Source organism: Euprymna scolopes, chromosome 8 (genome assembly GCF_053919585.1).
Source record: "Euprymna scolopes isolate OS-2025 chromosome 8, ASM5391958v1, whole genome shotgun sequence".
Classification (NCBI taxonomy): domain Eukaryota; kingdom Metazoa; phylum Mollusca; class Cephalopoda; order Sepiida; family Sepiolidae; genus Euprymna; species Euprymna scolopes.
This window is the reverse complement of record NC_136489.1, coordinates 139,898,652-139,923,953: the sequence shown is the minus strand read 5'-3', so window position 1 is coordinate 139,923,953 and position 25,302 is coordinate 139,898,652. Positions and strand designations below refer to the sequence as shown.

The 25,302-nt window shown below is 36.1% G+C and overlaps 1 protein-coding gene across 2 annotated transcripts in view; it reads right to left on the bottom strand.

Annotated features, from left to right (window-relative positions):
• LOC145283786 (signal recognition particle subunit SRP72-like) overlaps positions 1 to 25,302 on the bottom strand; it is a 208,321-nt gene that overhangs the window by 83,709 nt on the left and 99,310 nt on the right. For both annotated transcript variants that reach the window (XM_080132853.1, XM_080132852.1), the window contains exons 10-11: positions 23,698 to 23,755; positions 17,115 to 17,246 (exon numbers count right to left, since the gene is read on the bottom strand). In XM_080132853.1, coding sequence (XP_079988979.1) covers positions 17,115 to 17,246; positions 23,698 to 23,755 — 190 coding nt within the window. The remainder of the gene's footprint in view (positions 1 to 17,114; positions 17,247 to 23,697; positions 23,756 to 25,302) is intronic.

Sequence of the window (25,302 nt, the reverse complement as noted above, 5' to 3'; positions counted from 1 at the left end):
CTGATTCCTTAAACTATCTTTTTTTTTTTTATTTGATTTAAGAAACATGTTCCACTGCTTGTAGTAATAATAAAATAAATATTTACTGATTTAACTTTCTAGTAAGACTAAAATCTCTAGATCACCCCCTCACAAATGTGTTTTTACGTTTCAGAAAATATCTGCATATTTAAGATGTGTTTTTACGATAATCGGGACAAAATAATTTTATAGTGAAATATTTAGAGATTTATAAAGAATCGGAATCAGTAATTGTATCGCAATCAGGAATTTAGTACAGAATTGGTAATTGTAATGGAACCGGGAAAAATATTGGAATTGTCCCATCACTAATATATACACATCACCTTTTTTGGCAATTTTATAAGTTCCAAATCTCAGCAACGATTGATCAGAATTTAAGAAATGAAAGCTTGTAGGAAAGGTAATAACATGAATTGTGTAGTGGGCTAAGATCGCACATTAATTGCATCACCCATCACTCAGAGCCTATTTTTGGCACTTTTTTACAGCCAAAAAATGTTTCAATCATAGTCATTTGTTTTTCTAGTTTTGAATATGAATTACAAAATATCTGATATTTCCCCAAAACCTCTGGCCTTGATGAGGGGAGACTTAAACTTGCTGCTATGGTTTTAAATGATTTGAAATAACAGCAAGGGGAGACTTGATTCCAAATATTTCTCATGTGTTATATCTCCCCTTTTTGATTTTCATACATAAAGTAAATTTTACAGTGTATAAGACTTATTTGATATTGGAGATATTCATAATCGTACCCTATTTCCAAAAGAAGGGAGATATAACATGGGAAATATTTGGAATCAAGTCTCCCCTTGCTGTCATTTCAGATCATTTGAAACCATAGCAGCAAGTTTTAGTCTCACCTCCATCAAGGTCAGAGGTTTTGAGGAAAAATATATATATATATGTTATATCGTAGATTATATGAATAACAAGTCATTACTGGGGTTGTACAGAAAGGGTTTATTTAGGTAAAAAGGTATACACATTTCTAAGCATCCATTGACAGCTTAGTACTAAATTCTGTCTCCCCCGTGAGGAGAGTTTGCTTGTCTTTTAGTGAAAATAGTCCTTTATGGGTATTTAATGTCAGGTACTTAGCACAATCTTCCTGGACTTTTACTTGCCAATACGCTTCAGACAAATCAATTTTTGTAAAAAATTTTCCTCCGCTTAACTTCGAAAAAAATTTCCTCTGGAGTAGGAAGCGGGTAGTTATGCTCCTTGAGACAATCATTTAGACCTGTCGAAAAGTCCGCGCATACCCTGATTTTATTATTTTTCTTCCTAACGTAAACCGTGGGTGAAGCCCATTCAGAGTAGTCCACTTTTTCTATTACTCCAATATCTTGAAGTCTCTTTAATTCTTTCTCTATAGTTTCTAATGCTGAATATGGAACCTTTCTTTTGGGTTTGAAAACTGGTTTAGCCTCGTCCTTTAGTTCAAATTTCACCTCCGTTTTCGTGCAGCAACCCAAACCTTCAGAGAATACCTCTTTAAAATCTTTTTTTAATTCGTCAATAAACTTTCCTGGTAGTTTAGACTTTTCTAAACCCGCCAGACTTACTTTATTGCAAAATGAGCTTATGGGTTTTCCCCATAAATTAAAAAGAATCATTAAGTCTATACCGAACAAATTAGAATTTTTCCCCGGTACGACATAACTTGGTTTTCACAGCATTCTCCTTTAGAGACACATTGGTAAAAAATTCACCCTTAAATTTTAGTTTATTTCCAGACACACTTCTGGCAATTTTTTTTGTATTTTGTAACTTTGGAAACCCAATTTTCTTCCAAGTTACTTCGTCAATTATACTTATGTCGCTTCCCGTATCTAGAAGACAGTTCACATTACAGCCATTAATTTTAATTTTAATATATTTTCTTTTATCACACCTAGACTCATTTTTAGAACCAATGGTCTTTATTTCTGCTTTTCGGTATTTTCCTTTCCTGCATACCGTTGATTTATGGCCTTTTTTATTACATTTGTTACATATTTTGTATTTAAAGTAACAATCTTTAGTGAAGTGGTTTTTTCCCCCACATGTCTTACAGGATTTTTCGTGTGCACATTTCATCACCCTTTCCATTTTTTTTTCCATATTTTTTTCTTCAAAATTTTTTCCTTCGATGCTTGTATTGTCCTGCTTTAAATTTAACAGTTTCTGACACTCTTCCGTAACCTTTTGTAACGTTATTTCTGTGTCTTGGTTCATAATGGATAATATCCTTGAACGAATATCCTCATCTTTAGAGGCTGTTAAACCTTGCACAAAGATTAGACTTTTAAACATATCCTCTTTGAGGTCTTTTAATTTAAAGGATTCACAATGAGCATTCACTTTCCCTGCATAAGTAATAAAATCTTCGTCCTCCTGCTTCGTGATATTTAAACATTTATAACGTGTATAGAATAGACTATCTCGTTCACTGAAAATGTTTGACAATATTTTTATTGTTTCACTAAAAGAAATCTCTTCAGGTTTCTTTGGCAGGATAAAATTCGTATACTTTGTATTTTCCTGAGATCCAAGTTTTTGAAGAAGAAGGATAATCTTCTCTTCGTCTGTTCAAGACTGACATCTCTTAGCAAAAATATTTTCGTATCTCCGAAAATATGCCGGAAAAGTTAACCCATTTGTCGGCTCGTATACAAATTCGGATAAAGAATTTGCTATTCCTTCAGGAGTGAAACGACAGTCTTTCTGCTGCGTTAAAATACTCTGTAGTATTTCGCTTTGCTTCAATTGATGTTGCTGAAGTAATTCCATTTGTTTTTGTTGTGCAAACAATGCCGATTGCATAGTTCTAGTGAATTCCGCTAATTGCTCCATGTTAAAATTTTTTTTTTTTTTTTTTTTCTTTTACAAAACCACACAATTAAACAAAAGATTAACTTGTATGTCCTATAAATTCAATGAATTAAAAGCGCAATGTCCTTCCGAAGAGAAGAAAAAAAAACACTTCCAGCCGAATAAAACTTGAAATGGACACTTTTTTTTTTTATTTTTTAAATATTCTTTTCAAAAAAATGTTCGCTTCAAAATGTCAATTTCTTTTCTTTTTTTTTTTTTTTTAGGACTGTAACCGACTGAAACACTTACTTTTTAAATGTTGGCTCTGTCAAAGTTTTTTTTTTCTTCTTCCTTCTTTGGATTTCTTTTGTTTTCTGCTCGTTAATCTTCTTGTGTGCTTATTCCTTCGCTTTGTTTTTTAGTGAGTTTCGTTCGAATTCTTTGTCGTCAGTTGTTATATCGTAGATTATATGAATAACAAGTCATTACTGGGGTTGTACAGAAAGGGTTTATTTAGGTAAAAAGGTACACACATTTCTAAGTGTCCATTGACAGCTTAGTACTAAATTCTGTCTCCCCCGTGAGGAGAGTTTGCTTGTCTTTTTATAGACGTAATAGTCCATTCATTTGAGGGGTGTTGGATCAGTCCATTATATCAATATATATAACTTTTCAAATTGAAAAGATATTAAGAAAACTGCTCTATAAGGCAAGAATGGCTGGAAAATGAGGGTTTATTATACATTAAATTTGTATGCGAAAATGATCCCCTCACTACTCTAAATTATCTTTGTAATCTTTTCAACCAAGTTTTTCTTTTTTAGGATATACACACATAATCGCCTAAAAGTAGCATTACAAGCATATGCTGTATTTTAGTGGACATCGCCAATATTACATACCTAATGTGCTTCAACAAGTCATATCTTTTTTATTTGTTGGTCAGTTTTTAAAAAGAATTATATTGATGAAAAGAGAATAGAATAAGCATTCCAATGATGTTAAGCGTTCAATCGTTTTATTTTAAGCGTTCAATCGTTTTATGCTCCAAGTTAAAAATGAAAAATTGGTAAAAAAATGACAACAAAAAGGGAAACACTTTTTTCAATGTTTTCATTTTATACGTTACGTTTTGATACACATGCGCAGGGTTAAATTTGATTGTATATGGCTGAAATTTTACAGGCTATATAAACAAAGAAGTCCATCTCTACTGGTGTTTGATTTTTATGACGATAGGAAGCAAAGTTACGACCAAGCAAAGTTGACAAAGAATATTTCAAAATTGATAAGATAAATCTGCATATATCATCCATTTTCATGTAGATAATAGTTCCAGAATTATTTTCAAGTATAATATGTAAATATTTGATAATTATTAATTGCGCAGAATTTTATTTCAAATGTTATCTATAAATATAAAAGCGAAAATGTATGTACGTGTGTTCGCTTTTTCTGTATGTCTACGAAAGGCTTTTTTCAGAGAAGCGGTCGCTCGCCTAACAACTTTTTAAACTTTTTATATCACATGTAAATCGTAATATCTCAGAGTTGTCAATGGAGCTCACCTGTCTATCTAATTTGCTCGACTTTGGGAAGATAAATATTCAACAGTTTTCGCTTGCCGCATGTGGATTAAGCCTTTTCCTATAATTAATTCTGGTGGCATTTTTTCCGGTTTCCCCCTACCCTCGCGTTCCGCAATAAATGAAATGCTACTTCGCAGTCAACAGTTGATCTCATTAAGTTATTAAAACGTGCACCTGTCAAATTTAAGTAATTAAATAAATTCAAACACGTTTCCGTTGGTATGTCGCGGTGGTGCAATGGTTAACGTCGCACGTTTTTTTTTTCACACTTTAATTTACAATTTTGCCTCAACGATTCCGGTTCGATCCTCATACTTACCAAAACATTTTTTTTTATTTTACCCCCAAGAGTTTTGACTTACCCAAAACCACACACACCTCCAAACACCCGGGCAACGCCGGGTATCCCTCACTAGTCTATATATATAAAAGCGAAAATGCATGTACGTATGTATGTATGTATGTGTGTATGTTTGTGTGTCTGCTAAAAACTTTCGACAGACACGACAAAAATTCACAAACTCGGTATCATATCGAAGCCCCATCCTTCGCTCAAAAAATATCGAAAAATTGGCCAAAAACGTTCTCCCCCCCCCCAAATCGACAATTTTCGACAGGGGAGGGGGGGGGGTCAACAAAAACGGTCTTCTTGTGACAACGAGCGGTTCTACGGATGTGCCAGATGACGTCATGACCTGATTTACTTTAAATAGTTGAAAACTGAATAAATACTGAAACCACTAAAAAACGCATCGAAGCACAAAAATTAGGAACTCAAGACTTCTGGAAAATCTACAACAGTCTAGTAAATAATGGGCAATCAACAATTCTCCCACTAATCAACAATCATGAGGTTGTTTGCTCAGCAACCGACAAGGCTAATATGCTTGCCAGCCGGTTTGCCTCCAACTCCACAATGGACCCTTCAACCACCCCCTTCCTGACTTTCCTTTGCAGACAGACGCTACGCTAGACGATCTAAAAATCACCCCTGCTCAGGTACACGCTATCATAAAACACCTTGACACTTCAAAAGCATGTGGACCTGATCTCATCCCAGCTGTGCTATTAAAAAAGTGCTCAGCCGAAGTAGCTCCAGTTCTCTCCAAACTCTACAACAAATGCCTTAATGAATCATGCTTTCCGGGCTGTTGGAAAACTGCTTCTGTGATATCAGTATTCAAGAATTCTGGCGAAAGAACTGACCCATCAAATTATCGCCCCATTAGCCTCCTCCCACTTTTCGCCAAAATATTTGAGACCTTAATTAACCATGCTCTAGTCCGGCACCTTACAGATGCTAAACTTCTGACTGACAAACAATATGGATTTAGACATGCCCGTTCCACAACTGACATCCTCACTGTAATCTCTGAACGTATATACCATTCACTGGACAAAGCGGGGAAGGGCAGAGTGGTAGCTCTAGATATATCTAAGACTTTTGACAGGGTATGGCACAAGGGTCTCCTCAGGAAAATTAAATCATATGGTATCACTGGTAGTATACTTAACATAATTAAATCCTTCTTAGAGAAGAGAAAAATCCAGGTTGTCCTCGACGGTCGTACATCTAAACAGTGTGATATAAATGTGGGAATGCCTCAGGGGTCTATCCTTGGACCTCTATTGTTCCTAATATTTATTAATGACCTCCCCGACAAAACTGCCTCTGAGATGGGTATATATGCTGATGACACCACGCTCTATAACAAGCATGACAGGAAAACAAATGAACACATAACTAAAGAAATGGCAAAAACACTAGAGGATGACCTCCAATCTGTCGTGGAATGGGGGCATAAATGGATGGTCACATTCAATGCTGCCAAGACTAAACTGGTTTCATTCAATAATTACAAGAAACCTTCTCTGCCACTAATAGCAATGGCCAGTGACTCCCTGTCTGAGAGTACATCTTTCAAACTGCTTGCGTTCACAGGAAACATGAGTTGGAACAATTACATTGAAGGCATTGCCAGGGCCACTGCAAGAAAGGTGGGCTCTCTCTACTGTGCTAGAAAACTACTGACACCTGAAAGTATCCTGTACCTCTATAAGGCCACTATTCGCCCATGTATGGAGTATTGTTGTCACATTTTGGCTGGTGCATGTGCTGCTAGTCTCTCACTCCTGGACAAGGTTCAAAAGAGAGTCGCCAATCTGATAGGCCCTGAACTGGCATCTAAGCTTCAGCCTCTGTCCCATCGACGAAACGTTGCATCCCTCTGCCTGTTCTACAAGTATTTTAGTGGTGAATGCTCTGACGAACTGCAGACACTTGTGCTCCCACGACGTAGACACCCTCGACAAACCCGACAGGCAGCTAAATCCCACCCCCACACAGTAGAGATCCCTAGATGTAAAAGATCTTTTTACTCCAATAGTTTCTTCCCCAGAACCGCTAGACTCTGGAATTCCATTCCAGATCCCTACTTCCCTAACTGTACTGACATGCAGAAGTTCAAGTGTAACATGAACCGACATCTTGCTGCCCAAATCCCAAAATAGTGCCCCAGTAGTTGCTGCCACTGATAGTAGCCCCCTACACCAAAGTGGCAATGTGCCTTGTTTGGGGTGAAAATGTAATAAATAAAATTAAAAAAAAAAAAATTTAATGTACGTCTCGTTAGGTCAGTTGATTAACGCGTTGGTTCATTATATAAACGTTTTGGGTTCGAATCGTGGTGTATTTTTTAAATTTAAATATTGAACCAGTATTATTTAAGACATTTTTCATGTAACGTTCGTTTTGCTGGTTTTTTTTTTTTACTTCGCTTATCCACCCCCGACCACACACCCAAAAACACCCGGGTACCCGCCGATTTTCTAAATTTTACTATCGAAACAGGCTTATTTAAGCCATTTTTCATGTGTTCGTTTTTTCCGTTTTCATCGTTCGTTTGCCTTACGTTAGTTTTTTTTGTGTTTTTTTTCTCTATGTTTTGATTACCCCCCCCAACTCGCTTAATTTTTAATGTTCTTTTTTTACTTCGCTTATAACAAACAAACCTGGTCATTGACCTCATTTGCTGAATAGCTTCCGTCGTCGTAACGCTCTACTTCCATGCGCGCACAAATGGCAATTTGGTTCTTACATAAATAAATTCAAACATCTTTCAGTAACTCATTCTGGCTGGCCGATTTTATTTTCTAACTTCGCCTCAGGGCTTCGGGTTTGATCCTACCAACTTTTACCCCCCATCCACCCACCCACCCCGGTTTCTTTTCTATTTAACACCACACACACCTCCATACACCCGGCCAACGCCGGGTACCCCTGCTCGTCTATATATATAAAAGCGAAAATGTATGTATGTATGTTCGCTTTTTATGTCTGTCTACAAAAGGCTTTTTTCGCCGTGATTCTCGGTTGGCTTGATCCTTAAAACTTTTTTATATGCTGTCTAAATAATAATATCTACAACTAAGGAACTCGGGTCGCAGCTTTAATTTTTACCCAACTTTTACAAGCTATTTTCGAGATATTTTTTGATCGCCGCATAGCGGGGAAAACAGAAACTGGCTTCCAGCGCAAAACTAGGTAAAACTTCAAGCGACTTAACGTTCACGCACCTGTTAATTTTACTTTATAAACATTAACTTAACACACTTATCAATTTATCTATTCCTGTGGTCAAGATGGTTAGGTCGCAGGGGTTTTTTTCCATTTCCTTTCCACCTCCGCATCAAAGGTTCAGGGTTCAAGCCTACCTTTCTACTAAAACCTTTTTTTTTCTTTTACAGCTCCAAACACCCGGCGTTTTTTTTAAACAGGGTTGTTTTGATCTACTCCCCTCCCTTAACACACACACCTCCAAACACCCGGGCAACGTTGGGTACCCCCCGCGAAAATGTGTGTGTGTATGTTCGGTTTTAGTGTATGCACAAGAGAGGCTTTTTTCTGCCGGATTCTCGAGGCCATTGCTCATTTTTTAAAACTTTTTATATCACATCTAAATAATAATACCTACGACTTAACAAGAGTGGTCGCCTTTCTATTTAATTTGTCCAACTTTGAAATGTTAAATATTCGACATTTTCGGATCGGGATGTGTTGCTTTCGTTTTTCGATATAAAAAAGCGAAACTCGATTCGAATCACTGGCCCATCAGTGGTCTCTAGAAAGCTATGTAATATTTGGTCAATGTCGTCTTCGTCATATCAGACGGTTGCTTTCATTTCGAGACGAGACACTCCCCCTAATAAACAGGGAGCTGGTTTTCCCCAAAATTAGGTAAAAACAAAGCGGGTTATTGACCTCATTAAAAACTGTCCTGCAGAAAATGTTAACTGCTGAATAGCTATTGCTTACGATCGCCGCATGTGCATTAAGCTTTTTCCTATAAAAAAAAAAGAAGCCAACAGACTCGCACTCAAAGTTCACGTCACTGACTCATCAAAAACGGGCACATGCCAGGTCGCACATTTTTTTTTTTTTACACTTTACTATTTTCCAATGCTTTTTCTTTTCCTTTACCCAAAAACACACACACCTACAAACACCCGGGCAACGTTGTTATTAGTCTATATATATATAAAAGTGAAAATGTGTGTATGCTCGCCTTTTGTGTATGTCCAAGAAAGGCTTTTTCCCAAAAAGCGGTCAGTCGGCTCACAACTTCTTAAAACTTTTTATATCACATATAAATCATAATATCTCCGAGTTAACAATGGAGGTCGCCTGTCTTTTTAATTTGCTCGACTTCGGGAAGATAAATATTGAACAGTTTTTGCTTGCCGCATGTGGATTAGGCTTTTTCGTATAATAAAAGCGACATTAATTCTGGCGGTAGCCGGAAATGTCCAAAAGCAATCAGCTTTTTCTTTATATCAGACAATTGTGATTCAATTTTGACAAAGGGAGCTGGTCCCCGCCCCCAACATCTTGGGGGAGGGGGAAGAAAAAAAAAAAAAGAAAGCGTTTCTGCAGTAAATGAAATACCCCGCAGTTAAAGTTGACCTCATTAAGTCATTAAAACGTGCACCTGTCAATTCTAAGTAACTAAATAAATTCAAACACGTTCCCGCTAGTATGTCGCTGTGGCCCAGTGGTTAATGGCGCACGTTTTTTTTTCACACTTTAATTTCCAACTTTGCCTCAAGGGTTCGGGTTCGATCCTCATACTCACCTACCAAAAGTTTTTATTTTTTTATTTTACTTTGTTTACAGCATAATTAAAACAAAGTCTTTCTCCCGAATAATGTTGCGTTTAAACACACCTGCTCTATCCAAAAAATCAAGCATTCATAAATTACTCTAGACCAATTATCAGATAATATACTTCATATACTATGATATGGTATGGTATTTACTATTATAAATCCCAGGCAACACAGAATAGAGTATAACAGAGTGCTGTTTTTTGAGCAATGCAGTCATTAAACATACCTGCTCTATCTAATATAATGAGCACTTTGGATTTACTATCATATACGCCTTACCCAATATGATACTGAATATTGTATGCATTGGTTTGTTTGTTTGTTTAACCAGCATATCAACCTTCTTTGGGTCATTTAATGCTGTATACAAGATTTAAATTTTTGATATTTTCAGAATTGATTTTCGCTGGGTATATTCGGCCAATGTTTTGGTATACTTTGTTATTTGATGGTTTTTATATTTTATGGTAAAGATTTGCTTGTTTTAAGAAATTTAGAATGGTTTTAGGATTTTTTTTATCGAAGAGTTCTTTTAAACTTGTAGCCTTGTAGTAGTGTTGACGAATTTGTGTGAGGTCATAGCAGTCAAGTATAAAGTTTTTCACCGTATAACATTTGTAAGATGGTATACATTTGTGAGGTTCTTCACTTTTTAGTATGTAGGAGTGAGTTATGTATGTGTGTCCTATCTGGATACGTGATAAGACTACTTCTTTACGTATTTTCTGGTATCTGGAGGGTTCTTTTTAAGTATAGGAGTAATTTGGAAGAGTTTGTTGTTTTGGCAATTGTTGCAATTTTCTTGCCATTTCTTTGTGATAAAATTGTTTATTGAATGTTTGTAATCCGTATATGGGACCTTTATGTTGTTTATTTGTAGCTTTATGGAATTTTTGGCCACCATGTCAGCTTTATCATTTCCACGGAAACCGTAGTGACTGGGAATCCAACAAAAGAAGAAAGTTTTGTGTTGCAGGATAGAATGGATCTTTTGTAACAGTTTGATGAGTAGGGGATTGTTTAATTTTTGATTTTTTATTGCTTCTAATACTGATAATGAGTCTACAAATATTAGAAATTTTTTTGAATTCTGGTTGATGATAATATCTAGAGCCAGGTTTATGGCTGTAATTTCTGCACTATAGATAGAGGATTTATTTGGTAACCTTTTCTGCTGAATAGTGTTTTCTGAAATAGCGGCACATCCCACTTTGTTTTGATCTTTGGAACCATCAGTGTAAATGTGTGTCCAATTTGGGTAAGTATCCAGAATGTTGCTTAGTTTTTCTCTATAGTCTGCAGGGTGAGCATTGGATTTAGGATATATTGTCAAGTCTAGTATGACTTTAGGTTCATTTAACAGCCAGGGTGGGAGTTCTGGGAGATTTTCCTCGTGGATGCTGGTTTGATCTATTGAGTTGTCTGTAAGTGGTTTTATTGTTTCTTCCATGTAGAGACCAAAGGGTTTAATTGTGTTTTCTTTTTTTTTGAATAGATGTGTGTAGTTGGGATTGAAAGTGCATTAATGGGCAGAATTTTTGGGGTTTGATTTTAGTTTTAGATAATATTGTAAGCCTAATTTTTCACGTCTCAATTTTAGTGGAGGTTCATAGGCTTCAGGATATAAGCTTTCTGTCGGAGAGGTTTTGAATGCGCCCAGGGCAAGTCTTAATCCTGTGTGATGGATAGAATCTAGAGTTTTAAGGTAACTTTTTCTGGTTAAACCATATATGAAGCTTCCATAATCTAGTTTGGTTCTTATCAGAGTTCTATATAATTTGAAGAGCGATGAACAATCTGATCCCCACTCAGTATTTGCTATAACCCTTAATAGTTGTAGAGTCTTGAAACATTTTTGTTTTAAATATTTTAAGTGAAGGATGAATCAAAAATAAGTCCCAAAAATTTATGTTGATCAGCTATTTCAATTTTTGATCCTTTTAGATTGAGAACAGGGTCATTATGCATTTTTCTATGATTACAGAAATGGACACATTTAGTTTTAGCTGTTGAAAATTTAAAGCCATTTTCTATCGTCCATTGTGTTAGTTTGTTTATGCACATTTGTAGTTGGCGTTCTGAAGTATGAATATTTTTGGATCTATGGCAGATTACAAGGTTATCCACATATAAGGAGCAATTTATCCCATTGTTTAGACAATTTACGATATTAATTTTTATATTAAATAGCGTAACTGATAGAATGCATGCTTGTGGGACTCCTTCTTCCTGTATTTTTGTGTCTGATCGGGTGGGTCCGATTCTTACTTTAAAACTTCTATCAGATAGAAAATCTTTTATCAGTATGGGTAGTCTGCCCTTTAATCCAAGGTTGTAAAGGTCTTTAATTATACCCTGTCGCCCTGTTTGTATGCATTGGTCTTAGGCAACACTGTGTCATTTGTCCAATGTACAACAAAATACAATGAAGTTATTTCTCCCATGCAAGACTGCATGTAAATACACCTGATCCATCCAGCATATTATACATGGAATTATTCTATGATTATAAACCACTTCACAGATATCATAATATATCATTATCAGTTGAATATCATTATTACGTTGAATGGATTTGTTGTATAAAATATAATAAATCCTAGTGATGTTGTTTTTCCTGGACAATGCGCACTTTAAAAATACCTTCTCTACCCAAGACATTAAGCATTTTGAATTGATGAACATAATTACCAGATATGATACTGTATTACTCTTATGGCAGCTTCCAACACACTCTACGTTGTTTTAGTTTTCAATATAATAACAAATGACAAAGAAGTTCTTTCTCCCAGGCAATGCTGCGTTTAAACACACTTGCTCTATTAGTATATTGAGCACTCGTCTATTATTATATATCACTTTCCAGATATGCTACTTTATTATTATGATTATGACCCCCAGGCAACACTAAGTAGATTTTTTTGTATTAAATATTATAGCAAAACACGTTTTTTCTTGTATTAAATATTATAGCAAAACACATTTTTTCTGGATGATGCAGCCTTTAAAAATACCTGTTTTATCCACTTTGAATTGACTAACTCATATTTCTCACCATATATGATACAGTGTAATTTCTATTTTGGCTTGTGGCCAACACCATATACTTTGTTATATAACAATAAAAGACAGGGTCAACCATCAAGTCATGGCATCCGTTATAGAGATTGCCAGTTTTAAACCGGATTTTTACAAATGGATCTCCATACTCTATTGTGTGACAACAGAAAACGTGTAAAATCTTTAGCTATCTCCCAGGGATGTCCACTGTCACCTCTGCTTTATATTGAAGTTGCTCCTTTGCAAGACCGGTGGACCAACAACCTGAGTCTCCATGTTTGCCCATGACATCACCATCTTTGTGTAGTACTTCTGAGACATTGAGATGGTGACAGGTTTCATTACAAAATGATCATAAAGGCCAAAGTCAACTGCAGCAAATCAGTAGGTCAGCGGTTGGGTGCCTGGAACAGGGTCACCACCCTTTCAGTACCTTTCAGCTATATGGACGGCACAGTTTGAATATTTGGCATGTGGTTAAGAAAGAAAAACGGAAAAAAACGTAAACGAAGGAAAAACCAAGAAAAACCTAAACGAAAGAAAAACCGAGAAAAATGTAAACGAAGGAAAAACCGAGAAAAACGTAAACGAAGGAAAAACCGAGAAAAACGTAAACGAAGGAAAAACCGAGAAAAACGTAAACGAAGGAAAAACCGAGAAAAACGTAAACGAAGGAAAAACCGAGAAAAACGTAAACGAAGGAAAAACCGAGAAAAACGTAAACGAAGGAAAAACCAAGAAAAACGTAAACGAAAGAAAAACCAAGAAAAACGTAAACGAAGGAAAAACCGAGAAAAACGTAAACGAAGGAAAAACCGAGAAAAACGTAAACGAAGGAAAAACCGAGAAAAACGTAAACGAAGGAAAAACCGAGAAAAACATAAACGAAGGAACAACCGAGAAAAACGTAAACGAAGGAAAAACCGAGAAAAACGTAAACGAAAGAAAAACCGAGAAAAACGTAAACGAAAGAAAAACCGAGAAAAACGTAAACGAAGGAAAAACCGAGAAAAACGTAAACGAAGGAAAAACCGAGAAAAACGTAAACAAAGAAAAACCAAGAAAAACGTAAACAAAGGAAAACCCGAGAAAAACGTAAACAAAAGAAAAACGGAGAAAAACGTAAGCGAAGGAAAAACGGAGAAAAATGTAAACGAAGGAAAAACGGAGAAAAACATAAACGAAGGAAAAACCGAGAAAAACATAAACGAAGGAAAAACCGAGAAAAACATAAACGAAGGAAAAACCGAGAAAAACATAAACGAAGGAAAAACCGAGAAAAACGTAAACGAAGGAAAAACCGAGAAAAACGTAAACGAAGGAAAAACCGAGAAAAACGTAAACGAAGGAAAAACCGAGAAAAACGTAAACGAAGGAAAAACCGAGAAAAACGTAAACGAAGGAAAAACCGAGAAAAACGTAAACGAAGGAAAAACCGAGAAAAACGTAAACGAAAGAAAAACCAAGAAAAACGTAAACGAAAGAAAAACCAAGAAAAACGTAAACGAAGGAAAAACCGAGAAAAACGTAAACGAAGGAAAAACCGAGAAAAACGTAAATGAAGGAAAAACCGAGAAAAACGTAAACGAAAGAAAAACCAAGAAAAACGTAAACGAAGGAAAAACCGAGAAAAACGTAAACGAAGGAAAAACCGAGAAAAACGTAAACGAAAGAAAAACCAAGAAAAACGTAAACGAAGGAAAAACCGAGAATAACGTAAACGAAGGAAAAACCGAGAAAAACGTAAACGAAGGAAAAACCGAGAAAAACGTAAACGAAAGAAAAACCAAGAAAAACGTAAACAAAGGAAAACCCGAGAAAAACGTAAACAAAAGAAAAACCGAAAAAAACGTAAACGAAGGAAAAACGGAGAAAAACGTAAATGAAGGAAAAACGGAGAAAAACATAAACGAAGGAAAAACCGAGAAAAACATAAACGAAGGAAAAACCGAGAAAAACATAAACGAAGGAAAAACCGAGAAAAACATAAACGAAGGAAAAACCGAGAAAAACATAAACGAAGGAAAAACCGAGAAAAACGTAAACGAAGGAAAAACCGAGAAAAACGTAAACAAAGGAAAAACCGAGAAAAACGTAAATGAAAGAAAAAACGAGAAAAACGTAAACGAAGGAAAAACCAAGAAAAACGTAAACAAAGGAAAAACCGAGAAAAACGTAAACGAAAGAAAAACCGAGAAAAACGTAAACGAACTGGGCCCAACTCTCTTCCTGATCTACATCAATGACCTCCCTAAACACATACTTAAATCATTCGTTGACATCTATGCTGATGACACGACCATCTACGGCAACACATCAAAGGCTGTAAATGACAAAGTTCTCTCTGATTCTCTCTCCTCTGATCTCGAGCGCGTGGTTCAGTGGGGGAAGATGTGGCTGGTTACCTTTAATGCATCTAAAACCAAACTCCTATCCTTACATCAACGCTCTGATCCCCAGCTGGCATCAATTGTGATGGATGGCTCTCGTCTGGGTGAGGCCCCGTGTTTTGACAAGCTTCTGGGCTTGACCTTTACTCCTGATCTGAAATGGAACACGTACATCAAGTCTGTTGCCAAGGTCGCATGAAAGATGGTGGGATCCTTCTACCGCTCCAGAAGATATCTCACTACTGATGCAATTCTCTATCTATATAAAAGCCAAGTACGTCCAAGGATGGAATACTGTTGCCATATCTGGGTAGGAGCTGCTAAAAACAGCTTATCCTGTCTTGACAGAGTACAAAATAGACTTCGTGGTTTAGTGGGGGATGCCCTTTTCTCTACTCTGCAACCTCTCTCCCACAGAAGAGACGTTGCGAGCCTATCCTTGTTTTATCGTTATTTCCATGGCAGGTGCTCGTCTGAACTCCAATCTCTAGTCCCCCCTTGCCAATCTTTCACGAAAGACACCGTCTAGCTGAATCTACTGTGAAAAATTTCCCCCACTCTATATCTGTGCCTAAATCAAAACGCAGATTCCATGAACAAAGCTTCTTTCTTAGAACTGCCCGCCTGTGGAACTCTGTTCCGTCTGCCTGCTTCCCACCGGACTACAACTTGGATGTCTTCAAGTCCAATGTTAACAAATTCCTAATGAATCGCCCCCTTAAGTAAACACTTCATCAAATCTCCACACTAACGTAATGTACTTGCAATAACCCTTATCCCTGAGTGGCTTCCGGGCCTTAATAAGTGGTGATCACTGTGTAAAAAAAAAAAAAAAAAAAAAAAAAAAAAAAAAAAAAAAAAAAAAAAAAGAAAACGAGAAAAACGTAAACGAAAGAAAAACCGAGAAAAACGTGAACGAAAGAAAAACCAAGAAAAATGTAAATGAAAGAAAAATAGAGAAAAATGTAAATGAAAGAAAAACCGTGAAAAATAATTGAAAGAAAAATGATGAAAAAAAGAAATCTGTGTTCTTAACAGATAATCAAAATGACCCCCCCCCCCAGCTTGATTATTGAAGGATTTAAGTGACAGTCATAAAATATTTTATAGGCAGTGAAAATTGGCGCTTAAGTTTTATTCGAGGGACCACCAGAAAATCAAGTCAAGTATGTAACTGTCAAGTGGTCAGTTAATTTGTAACTTGCATCGTAAAAGAAGTAAAGACAACAGGAGTGGGGGGGGGGAGGCACTGGGGCTCTCCCACTTTAGTGATGATAAGTGCAGATGGAGGGAGGAGGAGAAAAGGGGAAAAGTCACTTAAAAACTTGAGAAATAGTCCTTTTTGAGATTGGTCCATTAAATAAAGTTCTGTTGATCAGGGAGGCGGGGCTAAGCTACCTGGTTCTGAATATAATGAGAGGCAACAATAGCCTCGAGGACACCTCTGCCCGACAACCAGGAGACCCAGATCTCTAAGAAAAAAAAAAACACATTTCACTTGGGTCCCTCTCTGCTCCAAACCACTGAGTTCACACTGTGAAGAGACAGGCCCCTCAGTGTTGGTCGCTCCGACTTTATTAACAAAAGCCACCAGTCCCCGAGTACTTGTATGTGGAGTCAGAAATGGTCAGAATTTGTAACTATCCCTGAATAATTATCTTGTTTTTGTTATGCAACAAGCTGAGTTTTCAAGTTGTCTTTCTTCTCTTTCTTTGTTTTGAAATGATCTCTACTTTCCAGTGACTGACTTTGGAGACCAGAGCTGAACGGATTGCACACTATCAAAAGAACCGTGGGGAGAGTGGTAACCTATCCATCGAATCATCTATCAGCCAGGACCCTCGCTAAAGAGACAGCATAATTCCAGCAGCCACTCGTGACCAGAGCTGGACCTCATGGGAAGTTGGGGTACAATTGAACAGCAACATATTTTTCTGACACACGAGTATAAACAATGTAATTGTTACTTGTGAAATACATAATTCTGAAAGCAATCTTCAACATTTATATTTTATGACTATTTGGGATAGCAAAAATTAAAATACATTCTTGATTTTCATGGAAACAAATGAATTATCCAACCAACCTGGTTTGTGTACATGTACAATAACGCCTGGTTAAGTTTTATTTTATTCTGCTGAATTGAAGTCAATTTCTGGTGTACACTGCCTGAGGTAGCAACTTTGATCTTCTTTTTTGAATCAAACACATTTTGTTCCTGAAAATAGAAAAGGAAAATAAATCTTTTGAAAGGGGTGCATTTTATTCAACTAATGAAAACAAGAAAAATTAAGATATATAGTTTTAATATGTGAGTAATTGCAGCTGATAGGTTTGACTTACAATATATTAATAGCGGAGTCCAGATCATGTGACAGTCGACCATTCGTTGATTTAAACATAGTTACAGATATACAAATGTGACTTGGGTCACTGTCTTTTTCCTGCCTTTTTGTGATGATGACCAAGGGAGCAACAGGTGATTCGTGCCACTCCGTAAGACATCTGGATGCGATACCTTTTAACATATACATGTAGATAAATGTTTGGAGACTCAATAATACACTTCTAAGAAAGAATCTCCGCTCATGGAATCTACATTTTGATTTAGGCACAGATATAGAGTGGGGAAAATTATTGACAGTGGTTTCAGCTAGACAGGTGTCTTTCGTGAAAGATTGGCAAGCATTTGCCACGGAAATAATGATAAAACAAAGATAGGCTCGCAACGTCTATTCTGTGGGAGAGAGGTTGCAGGGAAGAGAAAAGGGCACCCCCCACTAAGCCACAAAGTCTATTTTGTATTCTGTCAAGGCAGGATAGGCTGTTTTTAGCAGCTCCTGCCCAGATGTGGCAGCAGTACTTGGACGTACTTGGCTTTTATATAGATAGAGAATTGCATCAGCAGTGAGATATTTTCTAGAGTGGTAGAAGGATCCTACCATTTTTCCAGCGACCTTGGCCACAGAATTGATATACGTGTTCCATTTCAGATCAGGAGTAAAGGTCAAGCCCAGAAGCTTGTCAAAACATGGAGCCTCCCCAAGACGAGAACCATTCATTTCAATTGATGCCAGATGGAGATCAGAGCGTTGATGATGTAAAGATAGGAGCTTGGTTTTAGATGCATTAAAAGTAACCAGCCACCTCTTCCCCCATTGTACCACGCGCTCAAGATCAGAGGAGAGAGAATCAGAGAGAACTTTGTCATTTACGGCCTTTGATGTGTTGCCATAGATGGTCGTGTCATCGGCATAGATGTCAACGAATGATTTAAGTATGTGATTTGGGAGATCTTTGATATAGATCAGGAAGAGAGTTGGGCCTCGGATGGATCCCTGAGGGACTCCAGCAATAATACTGTGGGCCTCTGATTTCTGCCCATCAACTTATGAGCCTATCAGAGAGAAATGATTTAATAATTGAGTTGGTCAGTTGTGTATAAATCGAGCCTTCTATCATGTCTAAGTGACACAGTGTTCAGCGAGTGAGATTGGAAATGCGTTGCTGTACTACTCATTCAAGTTATACAAGACCATTGGCAGCACCGTTAAAATGCAAATCCGCATGGTTCAATGCTTGATGGCACAGTTAGACAAAGTTTCCGACCACAATTATGGCCTTTAGTGTGGTTTCAAGTGAGGACCACATCATGCCACCTCACATCTTCAAAGTTGGCTTGAAAGTAAATACCAAAGTGTACCTGCATGTGCTGAAGAGTGTGGTGATCCCCTGGTGCAATCAGGTGGCCACTGACAGAACCTGCGTGTGGCAGCAGGACTCAGCGCCGGCCACCAAGTCCAAAGGTTTGGCTTCAGAAGGAGTGCTACAAGTTTGTACCCTCTTCTCACTGGCCTCCCTCCTCCCCTGACCTAAACCCATTTGACTACTTTGTTTGGTCATACATCAAAAACATCACCAACATGACCTCCCACAAATCCAAAGCCAGCTTTATCGCCGCCATCTGTAAAGTATTCGCCAAGCTCCTATCAGTACTTGTGGAAAAGGTATGCTCCCAGTTCTGAACCCATATTGAGGCAGTGATTGAGGCTGAAGCTGGCTACATTGAGTAGATATCAGCTCTACTACATAATAAAGTTACCGGAATTAATTTTTTCAATGAAATTTTTAAAATAAAGCTCTAGTGTTGCTTTCTTTAAGATGACAAATTTATCATTCTACCCTGTAGTATTAAATATTAAGTTCTTAATTTTCAAAGGAAAACTGACATAGTAATGATTTTTCAGATTTTAAATTGTTTCAATGATTGGGCATTAAGTATGTTTTTTAGCATCAACAGCCATTACAGTTACCATCATGGTATGGAATGATGAATACTGAAAATTTATATATATATATATATATATATATATATATATATATATATAAATAAATATACTTTAGAGTAGAAAAACATTGCTCTGTAAAAATTAAATTTCTAAGCCAAAGTGTTTGAACATGAGTGCTGTGACAGCTGTTGCTAGATTTTTTATAATGTTCAGTCCTGTGGGTGGAGTTAGGGTTAGGATTAGAAAACTGTTGGGATCAAACAAATTTATAATGCAAAGGGGAGTAAGTAACTCTTTGCTTCTTTGGGGAATCCCCCCCCCCCCTTGCCCGTTAGCCCTAAACTTTAATTTCTCGCGAAATGAACGACCGGAAGTGGACAGTGGAGGAAAAACACAGCGACTTTGAAAATGGCGAGACGAACATCATTTCCCGTTAATCCATTTATCATATTTGGACTTCTAACTTTCATCTATTATGTTTGAATTGTAGTGACGTGTGTGTGTGTCTCTCTTAATAAACTTATATCGTTATGTAACAGTGAAATGTTTCTTTATTTGTGTCATGTTCTTTCCTTATGAGCTGCTACATACCCAACATGTAGACTGGACTCCCTGCGGTAAGATATTTTATGTTATATTGATCCAACGCATCCCACGATATAACAAAAACTATACATGCAGACATAAAGTTCCATCTATACAAAATAAGCGTAAAGGAATTAAGAAAATTAGCACAAACTGCAATGCATCCTGAAAACGGTTCAGTTGTGACTTATGAGTTGACACTCAACAAATTTGGAAATAGTTAAATGGAATGTGTAGAAATATCTCTGTAGTTCAAAAATTTTGTAGACAAAATCATTAACAAAAATTTGGAGAGAGCACTTTTTAAAGTATCTGATCTCATTGCAGAATGACATTCTGTGGCTGGTTCTCTCACTTGATCTATCCTATTGTTATTTCCTTTAAGATATTGTTGAAATTCAATGATTGAACTACAAGGGCTGCAGGATGAGATTTCAAAATATTCTAGCTATATAATAATATGCTAACAACTTTTTCGTTCACAAATAGAACAGAGACATCCATTTCGCAACAAGTATATTTTCATATATTGTACTGGTATTTTATTTGTTTCAATTTAATCATTCTGAGGAAGTCTTGAAATAAAGACGAAACATTGATGAACATATAAATTGGTATTATTTTGATTCATTGGACTACTGATCTTATCTAGAGTGTGATTTTCACGTTTCGGTCGATATAACCTCCGACTTTCTTCAGGTGTATCTTGTCGAACTCTGGAATTTGAACAGAATTTTGAGCGGAACCCTTTATTAACTTCACGGGGGTAGCGTGCTCGTTTTCAGGTCCTAAGTAATTTGCAAATGTAGATTTCGGTCGCCCATACTGAGTATTGAACCTTCAACCTCTTGGAGAATATTACTTTTTACAATTGATTTTTCCCAGTACTCTAACCACTGTGCCACGGATCCTTGTTCTAGTATGAATTTTAGGAACCGTAAACCTATTTTTTATTTCTAGTTGTTAATATCACTATTTATTACTATATAGTGATGGGTATACTTATTACTTGTACATATTAATGTTTTTACTTATTAGTTGTATATATTATCTATTGTTTATAATTACTGATTCCCATATCGTATTGAATTCTATACTAGGTCTACTTAGCAGTTGGTTATTCCCCAGCATATGTGCTGCTTCTTTCAGTCGTCTTACTCTCCACCGTTCCTCTCTGTCTATAATTTTTACTTTGTCCCATAATGGTAGATGGTTTCCCTTTTCTTTCCATATGTGGTCAGCTATACCTGACTTTTCAGTTTCTCCATGTACTACGGCTTTCCGATGTTCTTCTAACCGTACTTTCAATGGACGACACGTTTCACCTCTGTATAGTTTTCCACATTTACATGGGATTTCATATCCACAGTTCTTAGTCATTACAACTAGAAATGAAAATAGGTTTAAGGCTCCTAAAATTCGTACTAGAATTGTTCGCAAGGACCCATGGCGCAGTGGTTAGAGTACTGGGAAAAATCAATTGTAAAAAATGATATTCTCCTGAAGGTTGAAGGTTCAATCTTCAGTGTGGGCGACCGAAATCTACATTTGCGAATTACTTAGGACCTTTAATGGAACAAGAGCACGCTACCCTGGTGAAGTAAATAAAGTGTTCTGCTCAAAATTCTGTCCAAATTCCCGAGTTCGGCAGAAACATTCTCAAGTTCGACAAGATACACCTGAAGAAGGTCGGAGGTTATATCGACTGAAACGTGAAAGTCACACTCAAGGTGAGAACAGTAGTCCGATGAATCCAAATAATACGAATAACCAATCCTCATCTCAAAAATTCAGAAATGTCATATAAATTGGTTTGTTCCTTTTTTATTTCTCCATCTCGTTGGAATATTATTTCCTTTATTCTTATCATATCTATCTATATATCTATAAAAGTGAACGTGTCTGTATCTGTGTGCATGTGTGTGCGTGTGTGTACATTTCCCTATGCAATAACTCTCTCAATTTTAAGTCTACAGACTCGAAATTTGATATACAGGGTACTGATATTTAGGAAAATTTTTGTAGTCCGTTTTCGGCTAGAAATTTGGCTGTTAAGGGGTCAAAGTTCAACGATTTGACCTTTAAGAACTCAACCAAACTCCTCCGACAATTTTGGGTCTAAACACTTGAAATTTTAGATATAGGTCCCTTGGACATAGATCTAACTTAATAACTTGATTTGAGCCCAAAACAATAAATGTTAAGAGGTCAAAGTTTAAAACAAAAATTGACCGCTGCGGTATCTACCAAATTACTCAGACAATTTCTGGTCTAAACATTTGAAATTTAACATAAAGGGTTTTCAGAGATAGGGCAAGCTTTTTAATCGGTTTGGGACAAAAAATTTTAGTTACAGATATATAAATGTATGTATGTTTGCATGTCTGTCTAAAACTTTTGACAGAGGCGACGGATTTTACCAAGATTAGTATCGTTTTAAAGTCCGACCTTTCAGACGACAAATATGGTAAAATTGGCTAAAAACATTAATATCTTCACCTTCAAATGGGCACTTTTCTACAGGGAGGGGGGCGCTTTTTACGCCAATATTTTTTAAAGTCATCCTCTCCTTTCGATTGTCTAGACTTAATTTTAAAAAATGCCACTTCCAGTTTGGCGGTGGTCGTAACAGCATAGACATCAGGTTTTTTTTCCCCCCCGTTCTTTTCTTCCTTCGCGGTACGGGTTCGAGTCTGCCTTCCTACTACCACTTTTTTCTTTTTTTTTTTTTGCTCAACAGACACATCCAAACACCTAGGCAATGCCGGGCTGAAATGCTAGTATACCTATAAAAGTGAACGTGTCTGTGTGTGCGTGTACATTTCCCTACGCAATAACTCAATTTTCAGTCTACAGACTTGTAATTTGATATACAGGGTACTGGGATTTGGAAAAATCGATGTGATCGGTTTTTGGCCAGATATTTGGCTGTTAAGTGGTCAAAGTTCACTGATCTGACCTTTGAGAACTCTACCAAACTCCGACAATTTTGGTTCTAAACACTTGAAATTTTAGATATAAGTTCCTTGGACATGGATCTAACTTAACTTGATTTGAACCCAAAACAATAAATGTTAAGGGGTAATAATAGGGGTCAAAGTTAAAAAAAAAATGACCATTGCGGTCTCTACCAAATTACTCAGACAATTTCTGGTCTAAACATTTGAAATTTGACATAAAGGGTATTCAGAGATAGGGCAAGCTTTTTAATTGGTTTGGGTCAAAAATTTGAGCTACCAAAATATAAATCTATGTATGTATGTTTGCATGTCAGCCTAAAATTTTCAACAGAGGAGACGGATTTTCACAAGATCAGTATCGTTTTTAAGCTCGACCTTTCATACGACAAATACCGAAAAATTGGCTAAAAACAATTTCTTCACTCTCAACTGAGCACTTTTCTACAGGAAAGGGGTCGCTTTTTTCGGCGATATTGTCGAAAGTTATCCCCTCTTTTCAATTGTCTAGCCTTAATTTAAACCTATGTCACTTCCAGTTTGGCGGTGGTCGTAACAGCAAAGATGTCATTTTTTTTTCACATTCTTTTCCTCCTTCGCGGTATGGGTTCACGCCTGCCTGTCTACTACAACATTTTTTGGGGGGCCAAAATGCTAGTAATATATAATCTTTAAAATAATGTCATGCCACGAAACAAAATATTTCATTATGATAGAGGATTATTTAGGTTTAATCAGAATTAATCTGTCAAATATTTATTGGCTTACTAATGTTAACAATAAAACTTTTCTCAAATTTAAATTATTCTAAAGATATAAGCAAAACAAATGTAAATACCTTATTCAAAGTCACAATATTGTTTGATGCTACAGCAATTACTCCAACATCTGAAGGCCTGTTAAAAATACATTTCAAATGCAAAATTTAGTTTTATATACAATACACACATTATCATTTATCAACTCTGAAAAGGAGTTTTGATTACAACTGCAATTGGAGAATAACAACTTATATCCCAATATAAAGGTTGATTTTATACACACAGAACTGACAGAATTTTTTACTTTCTATATAAAAAAGTGGGGGGAAAATTCTATGAATGAAAAATTATACTTCCTGTAGAAAACACATTCTCAAATTAACTTTGTCACAGAATAACATAGTTACTATTAAAAACCCCAGAAGAATTTTATTTCTTATGAAAAATATTACTGTAACACTTGAGTGACATGAGATATGCCATTGTGCCAAACTAAACTAACAAGATATAGGTCACTTGTGATGTGTGTGTGTGTGTGTGTGTGTGTGTGTGTGTGTATTCAGCAACTCTGATGAGTTGTAGACGACGAAACAGTGTCAGTGGATAATTATATTTTAAAAATAATATTAATATATATATTTTTGGTAAATGAATACCTAATAAAACATACTCATAAAGCTGTTCTTTTCTCAGCATGAGAATAAAATCAATGAAATAAAAATTCAATTCTATTCTTAATTTGCAGAAAAAGTATACCATTGCAATCTAAACAATATCAGTCAATCTTGTTGCAACTCATATCAGTAGGTACGGGCAAAATGAATGTCGATGCTCAAAATGTATAAACATTTTGACCCCTCCCTTTACTTAAAAATTCACCTAAAATAAGAAATTAACCAATTTTATCATTAAAATTGGTTAATTTCCTATTTTTGGTGAATTTTCAGTATTTATCAAATAATGATCGCGGAATATAATGAACTAATTACACTGTGCAACACTAAAAAAAGTACAGGATATCTGCAGCAATTTTTGTATACCTAGTAACGTGGAAATTTTATTTCTGGCTTTCTTTTTGTTGAATTAGGTATAATTCGTGCAAAATTGCCACAGTCGTAAATTTCAGTAAAAACGTCAAAAATGGGTTACTGACGACTTTGCAGTCACATATTATGTGTATTAAATTATAAATCTTAAGAGAAAAACACAGTTTAATATACACATATTATGTACATTATTTGTTAAATCATTTATTTGAATCATTTATTTGCTAAAGTCAGCCGAAATGAGCTATTTTTCCAGATTTAAGAGAGCTAGATGACAGAGCTAGCTTGGTTAACATAATATTTTCTAGACCAAGGGCTAATTTTTTCAAAAGTAAAAACATAATGCTGTAGCACATGGTTTGGTGTTCACCACCTTCCGAAAATCCATGATATTCGTCAAGAAAGGCATTTTTTAATGTAGGCTAAAAAAATCAAGGAAAAGAAGCTAAAACCTGCCTCAGAACCTTATTTGTAGGGCACGGGAAAAAATCTGAGGGTTAAAAATAGATATCCATTTAATAAAGTATTTTTTAACTAAAAACTACAATAAAGACCGGATTATTGTGTATTTTAATGTTTTAAACATAAAGGGGCATTTTATACATTCTTTTCTGAAAATTTACTAAATTAAATGCA